Source organism: Eucyclogobius newberryi, unplaced genomic scaffold (genome assembly GCF_026437365.1).
Source record: "Eucyclogobius newberryi isolate DKJ021-1_F unplaced genomic scaffold, fEucNew1.0.hap1 SCAF_12, whole genome shotgun sequence".
NCBI lineage: Eukaryota > Metazoa > Chordata > Actinopteri > Gobiiformes > Gobiidae > Eucyclogobius > Eucyclogobius newberryi.
The window spans coordinates 14,918,975-14,943,483 of NW_027315746.1; the positions used below are offsets into that span (position 1 = coordinate 14,918,975).

The 24,509-nt window shown below is 40.4% G+C and overlaps 1 protein-coding gene across 6 annotated transcripts in view; it reads right to left on the reverse strand.

The window, feature by feature from the left end:
• The window catches only part of LOC140356157 (uncharacterized), an 87,305-nt gene that overhangs the window by 44,483 nt on the left and 18,313 nt on the right, over positions 1-24,509 (reverse strand). For all 6 annotated transcript variants that reach the window (XM_072440940.1, XM_072440939.1, XM_072440937.1 and 3 more), the window contains exons 3-5: positions 3,275-3,361; positions 2,669-2,746; positions 1,996-2,214 (exon numbers count right to left, since the gene is read on the reverse strand). In XM_072440940.1, coding sequence (XP_072297041.1) covers positions 1,996-2,214; positions 2,669-2,746; positions 3,275-3,361 — 384 coding nt within the window. The remainder of the gene's footprint in view (positions 1-1,995; positions 2,215-2,668; positions 2,747-3,274; positions 3,362-24,509) is intronic.

Consider the following 24,509-nt stretch of genomic DNA (forward strand, 5'->3'; position numbering starts at 1 on the left):
CATAAACTAGTCATGCAATCAGGCCAAGTTACAGGTCAGATTTGTGGAGTGGCGTCCCCACTCATAGTAAGAATGTATGTTTTTCAAGGTATTTTATGCAAGAGAGAAAAGCTTAATAAGAATTATGTTCATTGGCAATGGCAATAAACATTTTCTGATTCTGATTCACACTGTAGAACATTCTAAGCAAAGCAACATCTCCATGAAGACAAGCTGATGTAAGAGTCACATAAAGCACTTTTAAATTGTGTTTTATTACTATTAGTGTCCAAGTTAAAGAAAGTCCAAGTAATAGCATATATTTATCTGTGAGATAAAGACATCCGAGTGTTTTGCATCTAATTGTGGACATGTAACTGCAGCTGTAATTACTATAGCAGACAGCTCAGCCTCCTGATGGCTATATGCATAATTAAACCTTAATGAATATTCTTCACCAAACCCGTGTAGGAAACAAATGCAATTACTTAAGAAATTACTTTTTCAAGGACGCCACAAAGTTACCCGTGTTCGTAAACATAGACCGTCTTGTGTAAAAATGTACTTTTATCCAGCTGATTCATAACTGTGCTACTGTGAATCACAACTGTGTCGTTTTACTGTTTTCAGGCTTATGATAGTAACCATGGTCTGATTGCTTGTAGGCCTCTTTTGGGACAAGCAACAAAAGTATGTGATGGTGCCTACTTTTATAAATAAACTAACATACCCAGAATTTAATTTAGACTAATATAATACAATATGCCTGCAATTCTATAAGTGGATCTGGACTCTAAGGAGGAGAATAACAAACTACTTAACACAAGGCCTAGACTCGTCAATTAATCATGGTAATAAATAACCTTTTATAGTATACAGGTGTGTGAGTGGATTTTTAGACATCTTTAATCACATTCAAATATCAGGGGTAGATCTTATTTTTAGAAAGCAGGCATGAACAGCATAACACACAGGATGAAATGTGTGGTTTACACACTTGTGCATGCAGATAGCAGTGCTTCAAGGAACAAAATGCATGCACTATAATTAGCAAAACAAAATACTGCATTTACATTGAGTTGTTCAAATTTGGCACATGCAAAACAGAAAAACTGAAAAAGCAAAGCATGCTCAGACACACCCAATAATTCCCTGCCCTATAATGATCCCTGCAACACCTCCCCATATTTTTGCCAATCCAATGAATTAATTATCTTGCATTTTAATGTAAATCTGCCACAAAAAAGGTCTATATTAATTTAACTTGCTATTTTCTCCAAGGTCTTCTCTGTTATAAAGGTTCCAGGAAGAGACTTAACACAATCTTTATGTATATTTGATGTAATGAGCTATTAATAGAAGTATATCTTAATCTTGGACCGGCGCAGTGCTCAGAGGATCATTTTAAATACATTTTATGCAACAGTATTTTGAGAAAAGATTTCTGCAAATTCAAAAAGTGAGCTCCTTGTTATCTAATTCAAATCAGTTATAAGTTGGAAAAGTAAGGACAAAGGGGTCAAAATTAAAGCAGTGTGGATAACAAACTCATAGAAGTAGAAGTTGTTAAATGTTTCATCATTTGTGCGTACTTTTCTGTGTCAACACAAAAGTAAACAGCTACTGTATATATATGAATGGTAACATAAAAATAGATAAAAAGTAAATCACATATTTTCATTGACCAAGCAAAAACTAGAAACTAGAAAAGAGAAGCACAGCAGAAGCTTTGGTGGCCTCACAGCTAAGGAAAAGGCTGCCCTCTGCTGTTCAAAAGGGTGAGGTAAAAACAACTATATATACTATATTCTGTTATTTACATAGATACAAATGCTTTCTTCAGTCAGAATAATTACTTTAAAATATTTATTTTTACAGCTGATTTATAACATCAACTAGTTGCTTTAAATGCACTGTTTAGGGTCTTATTTTTGTAACTTACAGACCATCGTGTTCTGACTGCCCCTGCCCTGCCCCAAAGAAAACACATGCATGATGATAATAATGCGCTGTTACCTGGGGTGTGGTCCATGGAGTGCAGCCCCGTCCCGCCGGTGGAGAGCGGCTCACTGGGTTTGAACAGGCCTCCTCCCGAGGTGTTGGTGGGGGGTTTGGGGTCCGAGCTGAAAAGTCCGGACGTTTTCTGGGGCTCCAAAACTGAGCCCATAGCAGACTGTCCCATACTGGTCTGGAAAGGGGGCAGACCAGTACCACCCAGGCCAGACTGTGAGAAGCCTAAGGAAGAAAAAATATTAGATTATCTTACTGACGGAACCAACTACTCTATCTATATGTGCTAAAATCACGTCTTTGCATTTATTTTAAACTAGATTTTAATTTTTTTTGTTTTTCTAAATAAATATTTCTTTGCCATATTAAGAACAAATACTTTCTAAAATATTTGCCTGGTGGATTATTTGACTTGTTTCAAAGTATTCAATTATTTTGCGTCTTTTAAGGCTAAATAATCTGTCAGCGGGGTGAAAAAATTGCACGAGAAATATTATGTAGTATTTACACTATATCATCCCAAGCTAAATGTATGAGAAATTGCATGTAAATAGTTTAAGTAGTCAGACTAATCTAGGCTAACTTAAGATTTATTTTATAATATACAACTGCATTTGACTAGACAAAGCTTATTTCTTTAAATGGAATACAAAGAAAGAATAGTGGATTTGAAAAGGACCTAGAAAGGAGTCGGGCATGCTGCTGTCCTTGGGCTTGTTCGGGCTCCACTGACCTCCCATTCCTCCCATCATCGGACCTGAGGCAGACAAGGAAGCAAGAATAGAGACAAGGCTGAATAACGACGAGTACAACTTGTTCATAGTATATTGTGGCAGCAAAAGTTATAAATTAATCACCAGATAAAACATTGTTGCATAGGGGTGTAAGAGAGCTAAAGTGTCTATTGGTCCCAAAATAATTGTACCAATGACCTTTTACAATTATTATTAGAATATCAAACAAAGAAAGAAAGGCACTGGCACCTCTAGTGTGATGCTGCATTTAGGTCTTACACAGTTATTATTGATCGCTGATTGACAGTTGTTTGAAGTGGTTTATGTAATATAAAGGCAGTTTCATTGTAAGACACATTTGTTTACTGACAGTATGGGTTTATCGCTTTTGCAAACTGGTTTAATGTTAGTGTATTCTGCACTTAATACAATACATAAACCGTATAAATGTAGTTGAAATTAACCTTATCAGAAGGACTTCAGTCAATAAAGAAGAGCAATGTCTTGTCAATGTTCTCTTAAAAGTGTATATAATGTGAACTATTCCTCACCAGACAGATAGTCAGAGCTGAAAGCAGACTGTCCTGGAGGGTCTTGGCGCCCCCCTGTGGACATTATTGAGGGCATCATTCCTGGACCTACAAGAGAGCACAATTACATCATAAAACATGATATATACAAAAATATTGCGTCAAAAATAATAACAATACTACAAAATTCTTATAAAAACGCAAAGACAGTACGACAAGCTGACATATTATGGGCCCATATGACGAAAACAGTTTAGCAACGTACTTGAAACATCTGTTCAAAGCTCTATGTGTCTCTCTCCATTGGTCTGTGAATTTGAGTATTTATTGCTTCTCAAACGGGTGCTGTCTCTCCTCTGTGTCTAAATCTTTTTACAGTAAATCGTCCAGACACAACACGCTCTGCCAGGCTGTCTCCATGGTAACGGGGGAAAAAAAGACGAAGACATCATCTTTGTTTCCCGGGGCAACCCAGGGCCAGCTGGTCAGACTTCAGAGATCAATGGACAAGTTTTTGAACACAAACAAATGCACATGACTGACATACTTGACAGATTTGACAAAAATGGCAGATGGAGATTGAGATCAGTGGTTCTCTTTTCACACCATGTACCACCTTTTGAGTACCATCAGATGTAAGAATGTCACTAAATAAGAAGAATCAAGGTGGTTTTGGCAAATAAAAACCCTCAGAAAGGCCTGTCATGATCACAAAATTTGCAGTACGATGTATTACTACTAAAATGATCATGAAAAACAATAATATTAATACTGCCCTAGCAGAATAATGTCAGTAAATAATATTTAAAGGTACACTATCATTAAAAAACATCATCATGTTCTGTCCAGTGTAGGGTCGGATGCCAGAGCTCGCTAGTCGTCTCTGTTCACAGCTTTTCTGATCGCACTGACTGAGAACATTCCTCTCCATTGTCTGATGTTATCTGTTCACATTAATCATGGTGCCCTTCTTTGCCACTATCCTCCCTTCTAGAAGGACTCTCTATGATGGGCAATATGGCCAAAATAACTCAGTTTTTTGTTCAAAAAACATACGCTAATATAAAATATTAACCTTGCCAGCAAAATTAATTCTCGTGATTTTTGTGAGTTCACAAACTCCTGAGAATCGGTTCATGTGAAGATCTCAATTCAGAGTGAGACACACATGGCGTGAGCCAGGTTAATATAATGTAGCACAATACAACACTTAAAAAGTGAGTTAGTATCTATAATATTTATCCAATAAGCAAATAAAATATGGATTTATGAACTTCTATAAATATTCAAGGTTGAGTTTTTTTTAGTTCTTTGAGTACATGAGTGTAATAGTGAATGTAATAAATAATTTAGTCTTATGCATTTACTGCGACTTGGAGCACTGAGACTTCTCAACGTTGTGTTGTGTCAAAGGCAAAGCTGAATGCCTTTCTCATGTCCTTACCATTATAACAGAAACATTTTAAAAATGTATTATGTAGGTGGGACAAAATATTATTGTTTAGAAACTAATAAGTAGTTTATTGAGCAGAGGAGAGGATTAGACTTTAGGTTTTGAAGAAAAACACTTTGCGTTTGCTCCGTATGTTGTGTTATAGAGTTTTTTTCTGATCAACTAAACATTGATATAAACAATGTTGTACGGACATATGCTGCCAGGTTGTCACATTGTGTCACATTGAGTAGGGTTACACTAAAACCTAATAACATTGCAATTTTGCTATTTTACAATGAAGCATGAAAAGGTTTAGCAAGGTTGCAGTTTGTATTGAGCTATTAATAGACAGGTGGCCCATATTTTAGGCTCAAATCCAGTGCCGCCACTCCCATTACGCACATAACGTAGGGCATCAATCGATTCGAACGACACCAACACGACCAGGATGTTTGGACATATACTATTTGTGCTGCAGCTGCACTGTTCTTTTACAATTAAACGGGGGGTCTTCAGTAGGCATAATCTGTCTTTAGTTTGTATCATTTCAAACCAGGACTCAAGTGTCCCCTCTCTCTCCATACACCACACAAGCCACAGTTTAAACAGACACAGACAGATCAGGGGCACAGATGGGTACACATATTCTACAAACCACAAAGAGCAAGTGAACCGCAGAGCTGACACTGCAGCGTGGTTCAACTTCTTACAAATGTCTAAATCATGTTTTCATAAATGCAACAGAAAGTGTCAATAGTTTGCAGCATGTAGTGTTATGTTGAGCAGTAGAAGGGCTTCGGATGACACTGCAGCAGGGGCGGAGCAAGGAAATGTAGGGACTGCGGGGGGCCCTCCTAATAAACTGAGTAATGAGTTTCTAATTATATTACATCTATAATAAAGGAATTGGACTCCGAAAACATGTTACCCTTTGTGGCTAGGTGTTTTTTTAATTTAATTTTGTATATATTTAATTTTATTGTATTTCTGTTTCTGTAATTTCTTTGTGATTTTAATGCATTTTCCCTGCTGTGTGAAGCACTTTGAATTGCCTTGTGTATGAAATGTGTTCTACAAATAAACTTTCCTTACCTATAATGCACCAGAATACAGAACTTTAGAAGTTTTTTTTTTTTTTTTACTTCTTGGTTGAGAGCCCCCATATCCCACTTATGATTGTGATTTAGGCAAAATTTACAAAACAAAACGTCCTTCTTTGTTTTATTAAAAAGCATCAGAAATAGTCACCTTGTATTACATCAACTCCCTACGTATTTTTCAACCGTTCAAAGTGGGTTGGGGCCAATGAGGGCACCACTGAGCATTTCTGCTTAGGGCACCCAAATGGCAAGCAGCGGCCCTGCTCAAGACATTTGTAAAATAGATGACAAACATATGTTATTTTTATCTGCTGGCATGTCTTTGTCACATGTGCCCCCAAATTCTGAGCAATAACTACAAGCGTCAACAACTCTTTTATCGACTTTATCCAAAGGTCAAAGTGCATGTGCTCTGAGACTCTCTTAAGTGCATTTGTTGTGGACACGACAGAGAGAAGAAGAAGAACTACCAACCACTGCCCACACAAAGATGGTCGCCTCCACATGACGCCAGGTAGCTGCTGGATTTATTCGCCTCCTCTATTTATAGATCAATGTGTCACATCAAGGTCAATGTCAATAGCTTCCCCTAGACTCATCCATTCATCCAAGACCATTTCATCTTCAAAGAGCGTAAGTAAACACAAGGTTAATTTAAGTTTCTGTTCATATAATTTGATCTGATTAGGGATGTCAAGATTATTTGGCTTATCAATATTCATGATTATTCAGGTCACAATATAATAGCAAGAACTAAAAAATAATAATCGACCTTTTTACTCAATCTATAGTCCAAAAAATTAAATGTAAATAAAATGTGTATCCATCTGTTTTTGTCACATTAACTTTATTTGTCATTAAGAAAGTCAGATTTTATAAAGATAGAAATAATGCGTGAATAAAAGACAACTCAAGATTTCCCTGTTGTTTGGTCATAATCTAGTATATACAAGTATAATTGTTGAATTGTGATTTTTTTTTCTTCTCACAATCATCAATGATGCGATGCAGTTTTGCTCTTTACAAATGAAAATGAACCCAGCCAACTGAAACGAGCAGTGCTATTATTCAATCAGAGAAGAGAGATGCATTATTGAAGACAATGTTCCCGTAGATAACATGTTCCAGGTGTGTGGGCAGTGGACACGGCACAATAACACTTTAATCCTTTTCTCTTGGAGTCGCTATTGTTACTGTGGTTCTCATGAGAGCGAGGCTTTCTGAAGGATATTGAGGTTTTATAGTGTTAGCGGATCCTGCCATTTGTTGTCAAGGTTACAACCAAAACAATGTCTAATACAGTTATGATGTAACAATGACGCTCGTGAATTAGCTAAAGTGATGGCAAGTAAGATTTAATGGGCTTAGTGATGATTGTATACATTACACTGCAATTTCCTCCAATAAAGAGTGTTATTTCTGATCAACTGTTGTATTCCAGATGACACAGCAATAGTCACTAAGCCTATGGGTGTCGACAAAATGGAGGCTTGTTATTGTAATAGTTTGACATGATTGGATAAATTCAATAGGAGCGTAATGTGCCTTGTCACAAATAAATAATGAGGTTCAACTAGTTCAATTTGTGACTTTTTCTGTGGGCTATTTTATATTTTGACACAAGAATGGCTTGTATCCCCGATCTGACAGTGTATTATTATCATTATATTGTGGAATCAAACAATAAAAGTCATGTGTATTATCATTATATTCTGGAATATGAAATCAAACAATAAAAGTCATCATACCTCTATCCTGTTGAAATAATACAAACGTCTCTATAATTGCTTTATAACTTCCTTTCTTTTTTGCATGGACATGGATGGTGGGCAATATTGACAAAAAAATCCTCAATAAGAATATATACCGTAGATAATATTAATAGCACAGACAAAGACGTGACCGTTAAATTAACCACAAAAGTGCAGCAATACCACTTTGAACAGCAAGTTATATTTTGAAAGTGTTTTATCATTATTAAAGATTACATGTAACAGTTTAGCAGATCCACAAAACAACCTTTGCAATGATCATTTTTGGATGATGATGAAGGATGTAAAGGTTATACATAACTGACATATTTAGAAGCAAAAACAAGTCATTTCAATTCAATATATACTCAGAAAAAAGATAAACCCACATGGAAAGTGCCTTTTATATTTGGCAGTAACTGTTTATGTCACATTCACTTCCCTCAATCATTCAGAACGTTTGATTTGATAAAGTTGGCCAAATACTGGATAATCTCTTCACGACAATCATAACACAACATCTGATATCTCCCTCTGCCTCTGCACGGCCAAATTTCTATAATTTTGGTAATTTCATCTCCGCTTTTCCTCCTTAACTGAGTGACACAGAAGGATATGCAGTATAAAACCCCCGCGTCATCACTTCTGCTTGTCCCGACTCTAAACCCCGACCTGAACCCAGACATTGTCCGGATGCGGCGGCGTCATCACATCAGTCTGAGCGCTTCACTTCAGAACTGCTCCCCTGGCATCACATTCCCCTTTCACACATCTGCCTATCCCAGCACAACACAACACCGGGCGCACATCTGACTTATACACGCCCTGACAGTGTAAGTGTGTGTGAGCACTGCAGTCACATGCCACTGCGGCGTCCCGAAGCCATCGCACTCCCAGAAGCCCCTGCTGCACCGCCAGGCTTAAAACAGCGGCTGGATATGCTACCTGTGTGTGTACTGTGTGTGTGTGTGTGCGTGCGTGCGTGCGTGTGTGTGTGTGTGTGTGTGTGCGTGCGTGTACTGTGTGTGTGTGTGTGTGTGTGCGTATGCGTGTACTGTGTTTGTGTGTGTGTGTGCGTGTGTGTGTGTGTGTGTGCGTGCGTGTACTGTGTGTGTGTGTGTGTGTGTGCGTGCGTGTACTGTGTGTGTGTGTGTGTGTGTGTATGCGTGTACTGTGTTTGTGTGTGTGTGTGTGTGTGTGCGTGCGTGCGCGTGCGTGTGTGTGTCGTTTATCATGAGCGGGGAAACAGAAAGAGAAGCGGCACTGCAGGAAACAGCTCAGCAAATCCAATTGGGTTCTCATATCTATAAATACCAACAGAACAAAAGTGGGAATAGGACGCGTGGATATCAGACTAGGGATGTCACGATATAAATTTTTAGGATTATTGTGGGAAGAAACATCACGTTTTTTTTACAGTCATTCACGATCGTTGGCGCCAAACACTGTGAAGTCCTTAACGCGCTTTCTTTCACGAGTCTAGTGTTATGAAATCAAACTTTCTGAATAAAACAGACATTGTATTGTCACATAAACAGCTTGAGAAAGTAGTAAGAAAGTTCAAAGAAAGAAGTACTTTGAATGTACTGTAGTTTGACACAGCTAGAACTGAAATTACTCCCTGAATAATAATTACGAAGAATTATTATTCTTTATTTCGTTTACGATTATTTTGTGACCTTTTATTGATTAATCGAATAATCTTGACATCCCTATATCAGATTATATAATATGTTGTCAACTTTACTCTTTTAAGTTACTTTACTAAGATTTTTATTTGATCTTTCTTCAGGAAAGTGCCATCGAGAGGACTTATTTATTTTTCAAAGGATTCCTGTCTAGTGCAATTCAGTCATAACATCAACACATTTGCAATTAAATGAATCAAGTCTAAATATCATGCTTGATTATATATAATGCCAATATTATTACTGTTTTATTTCATACAGCTAGTGAGGTTTAAACACAACTTATTGAAGCAAATTAAGGATTTCACTGTTTTTAGTGCCAATAATTGTGAATAATGGTAAATTTGAGATGTTTCTTCTCACAATAATTGTAACATTAAATATTGTTATTGACATAGCGTGCGAGCCTCCAGTGCTGTCAACACGTGTGTCCAGTTCACAGAGGCGTGTCACGGTCAGTATGAATCGTTGAGAGTAAAGTGCAGCAGTTCTCGTACTTGGCTTAAACGGGAAGAACATGTTTTAGTTTGAACGGATGGCTCGGCCCACTTTGTCTTCTAACACTCTTATGTCGTGCTATGACACACCTCCGCATGGTTTTTATCCAACAACGTGCCTGATTGGACGACCTGACAGTTTTCATCCAACAAAATGCCCTCTGAAATGCATAAGTGACATCCTTCAGTTTTTGAGTGTGAAAATGCAACTTATTGAATTTACTGACCTGTACTAATCAAAAAGGACAGCTTAAAGGTGATCCAAGTTCTTCAATATATATCACAAAAATACAAAAAAATGCCACTGTAGTCCCCTCTATTGATGGTACCGTAAGTGATGGTGAACACAGTTGTGTAAAAGAGCATCTAACTTAACTAGAATAAATAAAATTCAGGTATAGGACCTTAGTTTGTTTCTGTTGAACACAAAGGCCATATAAAAAAAAGGATATAAAGGTGGAGGTACACTTTGTCTTCCCGCCTTTGACCTTTCTGTCAATGCTGCTGGGTCAACCTGTCAGAAGCAGGTGACTACAGTGTAACCCCAAGAGACCCATCACCAGGTCTTCATCTTCCATAGGTTCATGGTCAGGGCCTATACCTATAGCTGCAAGGGTACTGTGACCTACTGTGACCTACTGTGACCTACTGTGACCAACTGTGCAAGTTGTGGATGGAGTACCCAGAGAAAACCCACGCAGGCACAGAAAGAACATACTTAGAACATACTCTCTTTATGCTTAATATATGAATAGAATCGCAGAAACAAAACAACGCATCTTTTGCCTACTGTACATGCCTTATAATAAGTTCAGTTAGTCCTTTTGATTCAAATTCAATTCAAATAATATTGCTTTTCAGAACACACCAAATTATTGATCATTAATATTTTTTTGTACCAAAGCTTTCTTTTCTTTTCTTTCCCTTCTAAATAGTATCCTTACAAGACAACAATGGGCTCAGTGCGCAGCAGCACCTGGTTAGCTCAGTGTTAGCGTCAGTACTTCAAGTCTAATTCTATCTCTGAAATGTATCAATTCTTTTTGATAAGGCAGTGAACAGCGGGTTGTGGTGGATGTCTCTGACAAGATATTATTTTTTCCCTGTAGGCTTTGTCAGATAAGACAGATTAGCGTGAAATGGGACATGCAGTAAATCGTGAAACGCATGACACTGCGGCCAGATGCACATAAAGCCTGGCATGTGTGCTGCCACCTTAACCACTCCACCACCGGGCAGAAAACTGACAACATGTTAAAGTCTTTACAAAACAGGTGAATTCATTGGTGTTTTGTAAAGACTTCTGTCTGGGCCCCTCATTACTGTTACGCTCATTGAACTCAGTGTCAATTTCCCACAGTCCATCCATCTTCTGCTTATCCGGGGCCGGGTCGCAGGAGCAGCAGACTAAGCAGGGACTCCCATACTTCCCTCTCCCCAGACACTTCCTTCAACTCCTCCAGGGGGATCCTGAGGCGTTCCCAGGCCAGCCGAGAGACATAGTACCTCCAGCCGAGAGACATAGTACCTCCAGCCGAGAGACATAGTACCTCCAGCCGAGAGACATAGTACCTCCAGCCGAGAGACATAGTACCTCCAGGCGAGAGACATAGTCCCCCAGCCGAGAGACATAGTCCCCCAGCCGAGAGACATAGTACCTCCAGGCGAGAGACATAGTACCTCCAGGCGAGAGACATAGTCCCCCAGCCGAGAGACATAGTCCCCCAGCCGAGAGACATAGTACCTCCAGCCGAGAGACATAGTCCCTCCAGCCGAGAGACATAGTCCCCCAGCCGAGAGACATAGTCCCCCAGCCGAGAGACATAGTACCTCCAGCCGAGAGACATAGTCCCTCCAGCCGGGAGACATAGTCCCTCCAGCCGGGAGACATAGTCCCTCCAGCCGAGAGACATAGTCCCTCCAGCCGAGAGACATAGTCCCTCCAGCCGGGAGACATAGTCCCTCCAGCCGAGAGACATAGTCCCTCCAGCCGAGAGACATAGTTCCTCCAGCCGAGAGACATAGTCCCTCCAGCTGAGAGACATAGTCCTTCCAGTGTGTACTGGGTCTTCGCCGGGGCCTCCCGGTGGGACATGCATGAAACACCTCCCGAGGGAGGCATCCGGAACAGATGCCCGAGCCACCTCAGCTTGCTCCTCTCGACGTGGAGGAGCAGCGGCTCTACGCCTATCTCTTAGCCCTATCTCTAAGGGAGCGCACAGTCACCCTCATTTCGACCAGTATTAGCTGTAGTTTAGCTAGTTTCCAACTATAGTCCCAGGCAAGGTGTAAAATGCTAGCAATATCACCACAACTTTCCAATGCAGCGACCGCCCACATTTATATTCACATGCTGAAGCTTTCTGAAATGTAAATGTGAAAAGCCCCAGGGGGAAACATCTGCTCCTCAGTGACACGCACAGCTCACATATGGCCAATACAAAACACAGCCAACAGCCCTGTATCCACCATCACTGTCTCATCCTCCCGCACAGCCTCAAGTCACAACTCTGCATCTGTGGATCACATTCCATCAGACGTTAGTGAGGAACATGTCAAACCAATCAACACCAGCTTCTAGAATAGTGTCTGTCACTGCTTATGAAACATGATAGTACTGTACATTCTTGAGTTCTGATTTTGTTATGCTTTGTTGTTTTAATGTGAAATGTAGATTGGGATCAACTCCATTATTGTTTTCTCATAAAAACAAACTATTTTTAATTTCATAATCCTATTTTCATGAATATAAATACAGACTTTTAATCAGTGCGATGGAATTAATGGCTGAAAATGAAAAATAAATGATTGGCTCTCATTTCGATTTGTTTTAGCATCTAATCTTTATACATACTGCACATTCTCCAAACCCTTGAGTTTTAAAAAATTGCAAAACAATCATCGTTAAACCAGGACACAGTGGCAAAATGGTGTGATATTGATAATATTTTAGTGGACGATGTGCCGCAGAGTCTTTAAAAAAAGGAAAAAATTATTGAAAAGCACTGCTCTAAGCCTCAAATAATATCACGGCAGCTGACGGACCAGTACATCCTTCTTACGGCTTAAACGCCCCATGGCTCTGGATACTTTGGTGCCTCACAATGGGACAGGTTAACATGCAGCAGTAAAGGCCGGCTCAGCAGAGTCTCCGCTGACGACGCACTACAGAGATGAAGGGCAGCGAAGAGCCACAATATATGACACTGTATTTTCTGTCTAATGCTGTAGTGGCTATTAATACATCTATGAAGTTTGTCAAAGTTTGTCACTGATACACACTTTAGACTAGAGCTTTTTTGAACAGTTGTCACATGAGAGAAAAGCTGAAATTCTGCAAAGGTCTCAGCCAGCTAAATATAATACTCCCGGCACCCTCTATGGAGCGTTATACATTATTATAAATTCAGCTGCAATGTACATACAAATAATATTCATGTTATTTGGTGACTTAATGACCTCAGGCCAAAAGGTTAAGGGGTTAGGGGGTTAAAACTGTGATCTAGAATAATTCACAACATGTAATTTGTCATTGAACTTACGGAAAATGTTCAGTATTGTAAATGACTAAAAACAACTACAAATCTAAAGCAAACTGACAACGGTAACTGTTTGGAAATACAAAAAGTCAGTGTTGGTTATGATTTTTGTTTGTTTTTATGCAGGAAAATGACATGTCATCAGCCACCATGAACTGAACCAGTATGAGGGGAAAAAGTGTGATTCTTTTTTAGTTTCATTGCTATGTTTTAGTGACTGTAACAATAGTAGCAAAAGTAGTAAAAGTAGTAGCTGCATTACGTAGCAGTTGGAGCTGCCGTAACTGAATCATTTCTCTTCAAGATGAACAAAATATTCAGATTCAGAGAAAAGGTCTAGTTTAATATTTAAAGTCAAATATTGGTCATAAAGTCTCAGTCTCATTTTAAATCTCTCATTTTAATTTTAAATTTTTGTTTACAACCATTTGTTTATGTTATGTTTATGTATTACATGCTCATACACTTTATGGCAAATAAATCAAATCAAAAATAAAAATGCTGCAGACCATAAATTTCAAAAACGTTGGCATTTTAAAATGTGGTATACATTGTGAACCAAGTCATGCAAAAACAACAGAAAATTAAAGCCGCAAGCGGCATCCAACGGCCCTCGCGGGCCGCCGGCCTTCCGACTCTGCGCTTTCGACTTGATAAAGATGGCGCCCTTATTGTGTTGAATTAAAAAAGAACTTGACAGACGGCGACACATTGGACATGGACAATCCAGTGCAAATGAACACAAGTGTCAGTCAAATTTGCTGCCCCGCTTGTGTAGATGATATTTCCCAAAGTAAAGCTTGATCGAGCTATTGCCCACGGAGGAGTTTGTTAAAGTTTGAAGCGTAAAAATGTGGTGATTTGAGCAATTCAACGATTTTCCCATAAGGATATCATGGGATGTTTCTGTCATCGCTACGGTTACGCCGTACAAAATATGACTTTGGCTGTCATACTTTTATGATCAGGATGGCAAATTAGAATTTAGTGCAAAATGTCATGTTATTTGGAAAAACTTTATTGTTTATAGGCCACTCTGAAGGCCAAATAGTCCAAATTCTGGGTAAAGTTTGTGGCTCCGTCGCACAGAGACCGTAAAAGTTATCCTTAAAATTTGGATAACTTTAGATGCCCCACTTGTCTTGAGGACGTACACCGATTTTGAGGTCGGTGGGCAAAACGCACTAGGAGGAGTTTGTTAAAGTGTAAAACATAAAAATATGGTAATTTGAGAGATTTTGCTGCTTTCCCATTTGTGACATATATTTGCGGATCAGATACACAGAGACCGTAGCACTTAGAATCAAAATATGGATAACTTTTGATGCCTCGCTTGTGTAGATGATTTTCCCCAAATATGAACTTGATCGGACAATCGCCCTAGGAGGAGTTCGTTAAAGTGTGAAGCGTAAAAATGTGGTCATTTTAGAGATTCCGCTGTTTTCCCATTTGTGACATATATTTGCGGGTCAGCCACACAGAGACCGTAGCACTTAGAATCAAAATATGGATAACTTTTGATGCCCCGCTTGTGTAGATGATTTTCCCTAAATATGAGTTTGATCAGACAATCGCCCTAGGAGGAGTTCGTTAAAGTGTGAAGCGTAAAAATGTGGTGATTTGAGCAATTTCGCGAATTTCCCATAAGGATATCATGGGGTGTTTCTGTCATCGTTACGGTTACGCCGTACAAAATATGACTTTGGCTCTCATACTTTTATGATCAGGATTGCAAATTAGAATTTTGTGCAAAATATAATGTCATTTGGAAAAACTCTATTATTTATAGGCCACTCTGAAGGCCAAATAGTCAGAATTCAGGGAAAAGTTTGCGGCTCCGTCGCACAGAGACCGTAAAAGTTATCCTTAAAATTTGGATAACTTTAGATGCCCCACTTGTCTAGGGGACGTACACCGATTTTGAGGTTGGTGGGCAAAACGCCCTAGGAGGAGTTCGTTAAAGTGTGAAACAGAAAAATGTGGATATTCGAGAGATTTAGCAATTGTCCCATAGGGATAACATGGGAGGTTTCCGTCATGGCTATGACTACGCCGTAAAAATTGAGGCATAAGTTTGATTGGCCTTTTGCTCGGGACCCCAAAATAGAATTTTGGGCAAAGTATAGAACATTTGTGTAAAACCAGTTTTTGTCCATCAATGTTCACTCAAAGGCAACTCTGTAGGGGGCGCTATCGCGCCCATTTCAATTTTGTCGTCATAAACTGGTCCAAACTTGAAAGTTTAACAACTGATTCAAATTTGGTCCTAATCGGACTCGTTTTGATCAAATGGGAGCAATTTTTAGATCTGCAATATTCCAAAATAAGTTGTCCAACTTTGCGGCTGCGCCGCACACAGACCGGTAAAGGTATCTCAAAAAAATGGATAACTTTAGATGCCCCACTTGTCCAGAGGACGTCCGCCGATTTTGAGGTTGGTGGGCAAAACGCCCTAGGAGGAGTTCGTCAAAGTTTGACGTGAACAAAATGGCTAACACCGCGTGTTTTCATTTTCAAAGGAAGATGGCGGCCATAGGGTAAGTCTGGGGGCGTGGCCACAATAATATTTTTTTTTTTGTCTTCACAAGAGGAATGCGTGTCCCGAATTTCGTAGTTTTACGCCAAAGTTGACCTCGGGGCGTCTCCCATAGGCGCAATGTATTTTGACTTTTGTCGGTGGCGCTGTCGCGCCATTTTTTAATGAAAAAAAAAATGGCCCAGAAAAAATCTAATTTTTCGCCGATTCTGAATTTTGGGCAAAGTTTGGTGAGTTTTTGAGCATGTTCAGGGGGTCAAATTAGAGCTCAAAAAGCAGAAGAACAAGAAAAATAATAATAAATTAAAGCCGCAAGCGGCATCCAACGGCCCTCGCGGGCCGCCGGCCTTCCGACTCTGCGCTTTCGACTTGATAAAGATGGCGCCCTTATTGTGTGTTGAATAAAAAAAGAACTTGACAGACGGCGACACATTGGACATGGCCAATCCAGTGCAAATGAACACAAGTGTCAGTCAAATTTGCTGCGCCGCCGCACAGAGACCGTAGCACTTGGAATAAAAATATGGATAACTTTTGATGCCCCGCTTGTGTAGATGATTTTCCCCAAATATGAGCTTGATCGAGCTATTGCCCACGGAGGAGTTTGTTAAAGTGTGAAGTGTAAATGTGAACATTTCAGAGATTTCGCTGTTTTCCCATTTCTGACATATATTTGCGGGTCCGCCACACAGAGACCGTAGCACTTAGAATCAAAATATGGATACGTTTTGATGCCCCGCTTGTGTAGATGATATTCTCCAAATATGAACTTGATCGGACAATCGCCCTAGGAGGAGTTCGTTAAAGTGTGAAGCGTAAAAATGTGGTGATTTGAGAAATTCTATGATTTTCCCATAAGGATAACATGGGATGTTTCTGTCATCGCTACGGTTACGCCGTACAAAATATGACTTTGGCTCTCATACTTTTGTGATCAGGATGGCAAATTAGAATTTTGTTCGAAATATCATGTCATTTGGAAAAACTCTATTGTTTATAGGCCACTCTGAAGGCCAAATAGTCAGAATTCTGGGAAACGTTTGCGGCTCCGTCGCACAGAGACCGTAAAAGCTATCCTTAAAATTTGGATAATTTTAGATGCCCACTTGTCTAGAGGACGTACACCGATTTTGAGGTCGGTGGGCAAAACGCACTAGGAGGACTTCGTTAAAGTGTAATACATAAAAATGTGGATATTCGAGAGATTTAGCGGTTTTCCCATAGGGATAACATGGGAGGTTTATGTCATCGCTACGACTACGCCGTAAAAATTAAGGCATTTGTCTGATTGGCTTTTTTGATCGCGACGCCAAAATAGAATTTTGGGTAAAGTTTAGAAAATTTTGGTAAAACTAATTTTTGACCTTCAATGTTAATTTAAAGGTCACTCTGTAGGGGGCGCTATCGCGCCCATTTCAATTTTGTCATCATAAACTGGTCCAAACTAGAAAGTTGAACAACTGAATCAAATTTGGTCCTAATCGGACTTGTTTTGATCAAATGGGAACAATTTTTAGATCTGCAATATCCCAAAATAAGTTGTCCAACTTTGCGGCTGCGCCGCACACAGACCGTAAAAGGTATCTCAAAAAATTGGATAACTTTAGATGCCCCACTTGTCCAGAGGACGTCCGCCGATTTTGAAGTCGGTGGGCAAAACGCCCTAGGAGGAGTTCGTCAAAGTTTGACGTGAACAAAATGGCTAACACAGCGTGTTTTCATTTTCAAAGGAAGATGGCGGGCATAGGGTAATTCTGGGGGCGTGGCCACAATAATATTTGTTTTTTGTCCTCACAAGAGGAATGCGTGTTCCGAATTTCGTAGCTCTACGACAAATTTGACCTCTGGGCGTCTCCCATAGGCGCAATGTATTTTGACTTTTGTCGGTGGCGCTGTCGCGCCATTTTTTAACGAAAAAAAAAATGGCCCAGAAAAAACAAAATTTTTCGCCAATTTTGAATTTTGGGTAAACTTTGGTGAGTTTTTGAGCATGTTCAGGGGGTCAAATTAGAGCTCAAAAAGCAGAAGAACAAGAAAAATAATAAAAAATATAGCCGCAAGCGGCAATGATCGGCCCTCGCCACGCCGCCGCCACGCCGCCGCCACACCGCCGCCACGCCGCAAGAGGAGGGGGCGCTAACGCGCCCCAATTGTCCTTTTATTACGCCTACTGCTGAATCTGTGACGCTGTCACATCTTCTCCCCTTTGTTTTACCATCAAAAAGCAATTTTATTTTGAATTCTTGGCAAAATGTGCGGCTTTGCCGCACAGACACCGTGACTCTTTGAATGAAAATGTGGATAACTTTTGATGGTCTTGAAGATGAGTCTCACCAAATTTCAGGTTAATAGGGCTGACGCCCTGGGAGGAGTTTGTGAAAGTCTAAAGTGTAAACATGTTCTGGCGATTTCCCCATTGGAATAACATGAAAGGTTTCGGTCATCGTTACGGCAACGCCATAACAATTATGACATGAGTCATTGACTTTTTTGATGGGGATGCTAAAATTGAGTAGTGTGTCAAATTTCATATAATTTCGCAAAACTAAACATTTAACCTCCATATAAAATCTGTAGGGGGCGCTGTGGCGCCAAATGAATTTATTTCACTTCAAGTAGGTTTAGGGCAAAGAGTTTAACAACTGATTCTAATTTGACGCAATTCGGACTTTATCTGCGCAAACGGCAGAAATTTTAAATATGGGAGATTTCTGAAATTCTAGCTACAGTTTGCGGCTTCGCCGCACAGAGACCGTGAGAGGTATCAATGTAATTTGGATAACTTTTGATGTCCCACTCCTCAGTAGCATTTTCACCAAATTTCAGCTTTTTAGGGCCAACGCCCTGGGAGGAGTTCGTAAAAGTACGACGTTTGGAAAAACTCCGAAGTCATGTTTAGCCATTTTTGAAGCAATATGGCCGACATTTGGTTGGGCGGACGGCGTTGCCGTAATAATATTTTTTACTTCTCTTGTCACCATCTACCTCTGCGCCAAATTTCATGATTCTACGATCAGATTTTTTTTGGGTCATTTCCCATCTCTCAATGCATTTTTGGTACATTTGGGGGCGCTGACGCGCCAATTTTTTTAATTTTAGAAAAGGGAAATAGCCAGAATGTAGAGAGGCACGATTTTTAGAGGCGTGCAAATTTTTGTGACTTTTCGTCAATGTTCACTGGGTGAAAAATAGGGGGGTTGGTCCCGAGAAGAAGAAAGAAATATAGCCGCAAGCGGCAATGATCGGCCCTCGCCACGCCGCCGCCACACCGCCGCCACGCCGCAAGAGGAGGGGGCGCTAACGCGCCCCAATTGTCCTTTTATTACGCCTACTGCTGAATCTGTGACGCTGTCACATCTTCTCCCCTTTGTTTTACCATCAAAAAGCTATTTTATTTTGAATTCTTGGCAAAATGTGCGGCTTTGCCGCACAGACACCGTGACTCTTTGAATGAAAATGTGGATAACTTTTGATGGTCCACCCCTGAAGATGAGTCCCACCAAATTTCAGGTTAATAGGGCTGACGCCCTGGGAGGAGTTTGTGAAAGTCTAAAGTGTAAACATGTTCTGGCGATTTCCCCATTGGAATAACATGAAAGGTTTCGGTCATCGTTGGGCAACGCCATAACAATTATGACATGGGTCTCATTGACTTTTTTGATGGGGATGCTAAAATTGAGTTGTGTGTCAAATTTCATATAATTTCGCAAAACTAAACATTTAACCTCCATATAAAATCTGTAGGGGGCGCTGTGGCGCCAAATGAATTTATTTCACTTCAAGTAGGTTTAGGGCAAAGAGTTTAACAACTGATTCTAATTTGACGCAATTCGGACTTTATCTGCGCAAACGGCAGAAATTTTAAATATGGGAGATTTCTGAAATTTTAGTTACAGTTTGCGGCTTCGCCGCACAGAGACCGTGAGAGGTATCAATGTAATTTGGATAACTTTTGATGTCCCACTCCTCAGTAGCATTTTCACCAAATTTCAGCTTTTTAGGGCCAACGCCCTGGGAGGAGTTCGTAAAAGTACGACGTTTGGAAAAACTCCGAAGTCATGTTTAGCCATTTTTGAAGCAATATGGCCGACATTTGGTTCGGGGGACGGCGTTGCCGTAATAATATTTTTTACTTCTCTTGTCACCATCTACCTCTGCGCCAAATTTCATGATTCTACGATCAGATTTTTTTTGGGTCATTTCCCATCTCTCAATGCATTTTTGGTACATTTGGTGGCGCTGACGCGCCAATTTTTTTTTATTTTAGAAAAGGGAAATAGCCAGAATGTAGAGAGGCACGATTTTTAGAGGTGTGAACATTTTTGTGACTTTTCGTCAATGTTCACTGGGTGAAAAATAGGGGGGTTGGTCCCGAGAAGAAGAAAGAAAGAAAGAAAGAAAGAATAATATTCCGATCGAAAACAATGTTTCCCATTTTTCAAATATCATAAACTATACATTTTCGGAAAGCGCTCGCGCTTTCCTACCTCATGGTGTGGGTCCCTGGTCACTGACGGGTACTTTCGATAATTTTGAGTGGGCTCCGCCCACTTTGTGTTTTTGGCCCTCTATACAGTAATAATGTTCAATTTTTGCATTACATGCTTATATGCACGGAACATGCAAGAGATGGGGAACGTATTCGTGAGCTACTTAGCGCAAATGAGTGCTTTACATTGGGATGACGACCGCTTCGCGGTCGTCATCCCAATGTAAAGTGCTCGTTTAGTGCGAACTTTTGCACGGGCTTCGCCCGTTTACAACGGTAATGTTCCATTTTCCTACAACTAATTAGTATGCACGGGGCGTGCATGAGTGGAGGAGTGCGTTAGTGAGTGTTTGGAAGTGGGCGAGCGCTTCGCGCTCGATTTTGTGCGCACTATGTGCGCACTTTCGCAGCCGTGCTTCGCACGGCCTTACGAGATTAATAGGCCTCTCGCCAGCTTGTGGCGCTCGGGCCTAATTAAAGCCGCAAGCGGCATCCAACGGCCCTCGCGGGCCGCCGGCCTTCCAACTCTGCGCTTTCGACTTGATAAAGATGGCGCCCTTATTGTGTTGAATTAAAAAAGAACTTGACAGACGGCGACACATTGGACAAGGCCAATCCAGTGCAAATGAACACCTGTGTCAGTCAAATTTGCTGCGCCGCCGCACAGAGACCGTAGCACTTGGAATATAAATATGGATAACTTTTGATGCCCCGCTTGTGTAGATGATATTTCCCAAAGTAAAGCTAGATCGAGCTATTGCCCACGGAGGAGTTGTTAAAGTGTGAAGCGTAAATGTGAACATTTCAAAGATTTGGCGTTTTCCCATTTGTGACAGTATATTTGCAGCTCCTCGGCACAGAGACCGTACCACTTAATATCAAAATATGGATAATTTTTTATGCCCCGTTTGTGTAGATGATATTCTACGATTTTCCCATAAGGATAACATGGGATGTTTCTGTCATCGCTACGGTTACGCCGTACAAAATATGACTTTTGCTGTCATAATTTTATGATCAGGATGGCAATTTAGAATTTAGTGCAAAATGTCATGTTATTTGGAAAAACTTTATTGTTTATAGGCCACTCTGAAGGCCAAATAGTCCAAATTCTGGGTAAAGTTTGTGGCTCCGTCGCACAGAAACCGTAAAAGTTATCCTTAAAATTTGGATAACTTTAGATGCCCCACATGTCTAGAGGACGTACATCGATTTAGAAGTCGGTGGGCAAAACGCACTAGGAGGAGTTTGTTAAAGTGTAAAACATAAAAATGTGGTAATTTGAGAGATTTAGCTATTTACCCATTTGTGACATATATTTGCGGGTCAGCCACACAGAGACCGTAGCACTTAGAATCAAAATATGGATAACTTTTGATGCCTCGCTTGTGTAGATGATTTTCCCCAAATATGAACTTGATCGGACAATCGCCCTAGGAGGAGTTTGTTAAAGTGTGAAGCGTAAAAATGTGGTCATTTTAGAGATTCCGCTGTTTTCCCATTTGTGACATATATTTGCGGGTCAGCCACACAGAGACCGTAGCACTTAAAATCAAAATATTGATAACTTTTGATGCCCCGCTTGTGTAGATGATTTTCCCCAAATATGAGTTTGATCGGACAATTGCCCTAGGAGGAGTTTGTTAAAGTGTGAAGCGTAAAAATGTGGTGATTTGAGCAATTCTATGATTTTCCCATAAGGATAACATGGAATGTTTCTGTCATCGCTACGGTTACGCCGTACAAAATATGACTTTGGCTCTCATACTTTTGTGATCAGGATGGCAAATTAGAATTTTGTTCAAAATATCATGTCATTTGGAAAAACTCTATTGTTTATAGGCCACTCTGAAGGCCAAATAGTCAGAATTCTGGGAAACGTTTGCGGCTCCGTCGCACAGAGACCGTAAAAGCTATCCTTAAAATTTGGATAATTTTAGATGCCCACTTGTCTAGAGGACGTACACCGATTTTGAGGTCGGTGGGCAAAACGCACTAGGAGGACTTCGTTAAAGTGTAAAACATAAAAATGTGTATATTCGAGAGATTTAGCGGTTTTCCCATAGGGATAACATGGGAGGTTTATGTCATCGCTACGACTACGCCGTAAAAATTAAGGCATTTGTCTGATTGGCTTTTTTGATCGCGACGCCAAAATAGAATTTTGGGTAAAGTTTAGAAAATTTTGGTAAAACAAATTTTTGACCTTCAATGTTAATTTAAAGGTCACACTGTAGGGGGCGCTATCGCGCCCATTTCAATTTTGTCATCATAAACTGGTCCAAACTAGAAAGTTGAACAACTGATTCAAATTTGGTCCTAATCGGACTTGTTTTGATCAAATGGGAACAATTTTTAGATCTGCAATATCCCAAAATAAGTTGTCCAACTTTGCGGCTGCGCCGCACACAGACCGTAAAAGGTATCTCAAAAAATTGGATAACTTTAGATGCCCCACTTGTCCAGAGGACGTCCGCCGATTTTGAAGTCGGTGGGCAAAACGCCCTAGGAGGAGTTCGTCAAAGTTTGACGTGAACAAAATGGCTAACACAGCGTGTTTTCATTTTCAAAGGAAGATGGCGGGCATAGGGTAATTCTGGGGGCGTGGCCACAATAATATTAGTTTTTTGTCCTCACAAGAGGAATGCGTGTTCCGAATTTCGTAGCTCTACGACAAAGTTGACCTCGGGGAGTCTCCCATAGGCGCAATGTATTTTGACTTTTGTCGGTGGCGCTGTCGCGCCATTTTTTAACGAAAAAAAAAATGGCCCAGAAAAAACAAAATTTTTCGCCAATTTTGAATTTTGGGTAAAGTTTGGTGAGTTTTGAGCATGTTCAGGGGGTCAAATTAGAGCTCAAAAAGCAGAAGAACAAGAAAAATAATAAAAAATATAGCCGCAAGCGGCAATGATCGGCCCTCGCCACGCCGCCGCCACGCCGCCGCCACACCGCCGCCACGCCGCAAGAGGAGGGGGCGCTAACGCGCCCCAATTGTCCTTTTATTACGCCTACTGCTGAATCTGTGACGCTGTCACATCTTCTCCCCTTTGTTTTACCATCAAAAAGCAATTTTATTTTGAATTCTTGGCAAAATGTGCGGCTTTGCCGCACAGACACCGTGACTCTTTGAATGAAAATGTGGATAACTTTTGATGGTCTTGAAGATGAGTCTCACCAAATTTCAGGTTAATAGGGCTGACGCCCTGGGAGGAGTTTGTGAAAGTCTAAAGTGTAAACATGTTCTGGCGATTTCCCCATTGGAATAACATGAAAGGTTTCGGTCATCGTTACGGCAACGCCATAACAATTATGACATGAGTCATTGACTTTTTTGATGGGGATGCTAAAATTGAGTTGTGTGTCAAATTTCATATAATTTCGCAAAACTAAACATTTAACCTCCATATAAAATCTGTAGGGGGCGCTGTGGCGCCAAATGAATTTATTTCACTTCAAGTAGGTTTAGGGCAAAGAGTTTAACAACTGATTCTAATTTGACGCAATTCGGACTTTATCTGCGCAAACGGCAGAAATTTTAAATATGGGAGATTTCTGAAATTCTAGCTACAGTTTGCGGCTTCGCCGCACAGAGACCGTGAGAGGTATCAATGTAATTTGGATAACTTTTGATGTCCCACTCCTCAGTAGCATTTTCACCAAATTTCAGCTTTTTAGGGCCAACGCCCTGGGAGGAGTTCGTAAAAGTACGACGTTTGGAAAAACTCCGAAGTCATGTTTAGCCATTTTTGAAGCAATATGGCCGACATTTGGTTGGGCGGACGGCGTTGCCGTAATAATATTTTTTACTTCTCTTGTCACCATCTACCTCTGCGCCAAATTTCATGATTCTACGATCAGATTTTTTTTGGGTCATTTCCCATCTCTCAATGCATTTTTGGTACATTTGGGGGCGCTGACGCGCCAATTTTTTTAATTTTAGAAAAGGGAAATAGCCAGAATGTAGAGAGGCACGATTTTTAGAGGCGTGCAAATTTTTGTGACTTTTCGTCAATGTTCACTGGGTGAAAAATAGGGGGGTTGGTCCCGAGAAGAAGAAAGAATAATATTCCGATGCGAAAACAATGTTTCCCATTTTTCAAATATCATAAACTATACATTTTCGGAAAGCGCTCGCGCTTTCCTACCTCATGGTGTGGGTCCCTGGTCACTGACGGGTACTTTCGATAATTTTGAGTGGGCTCCGCCCACTTTGTGTTTTTG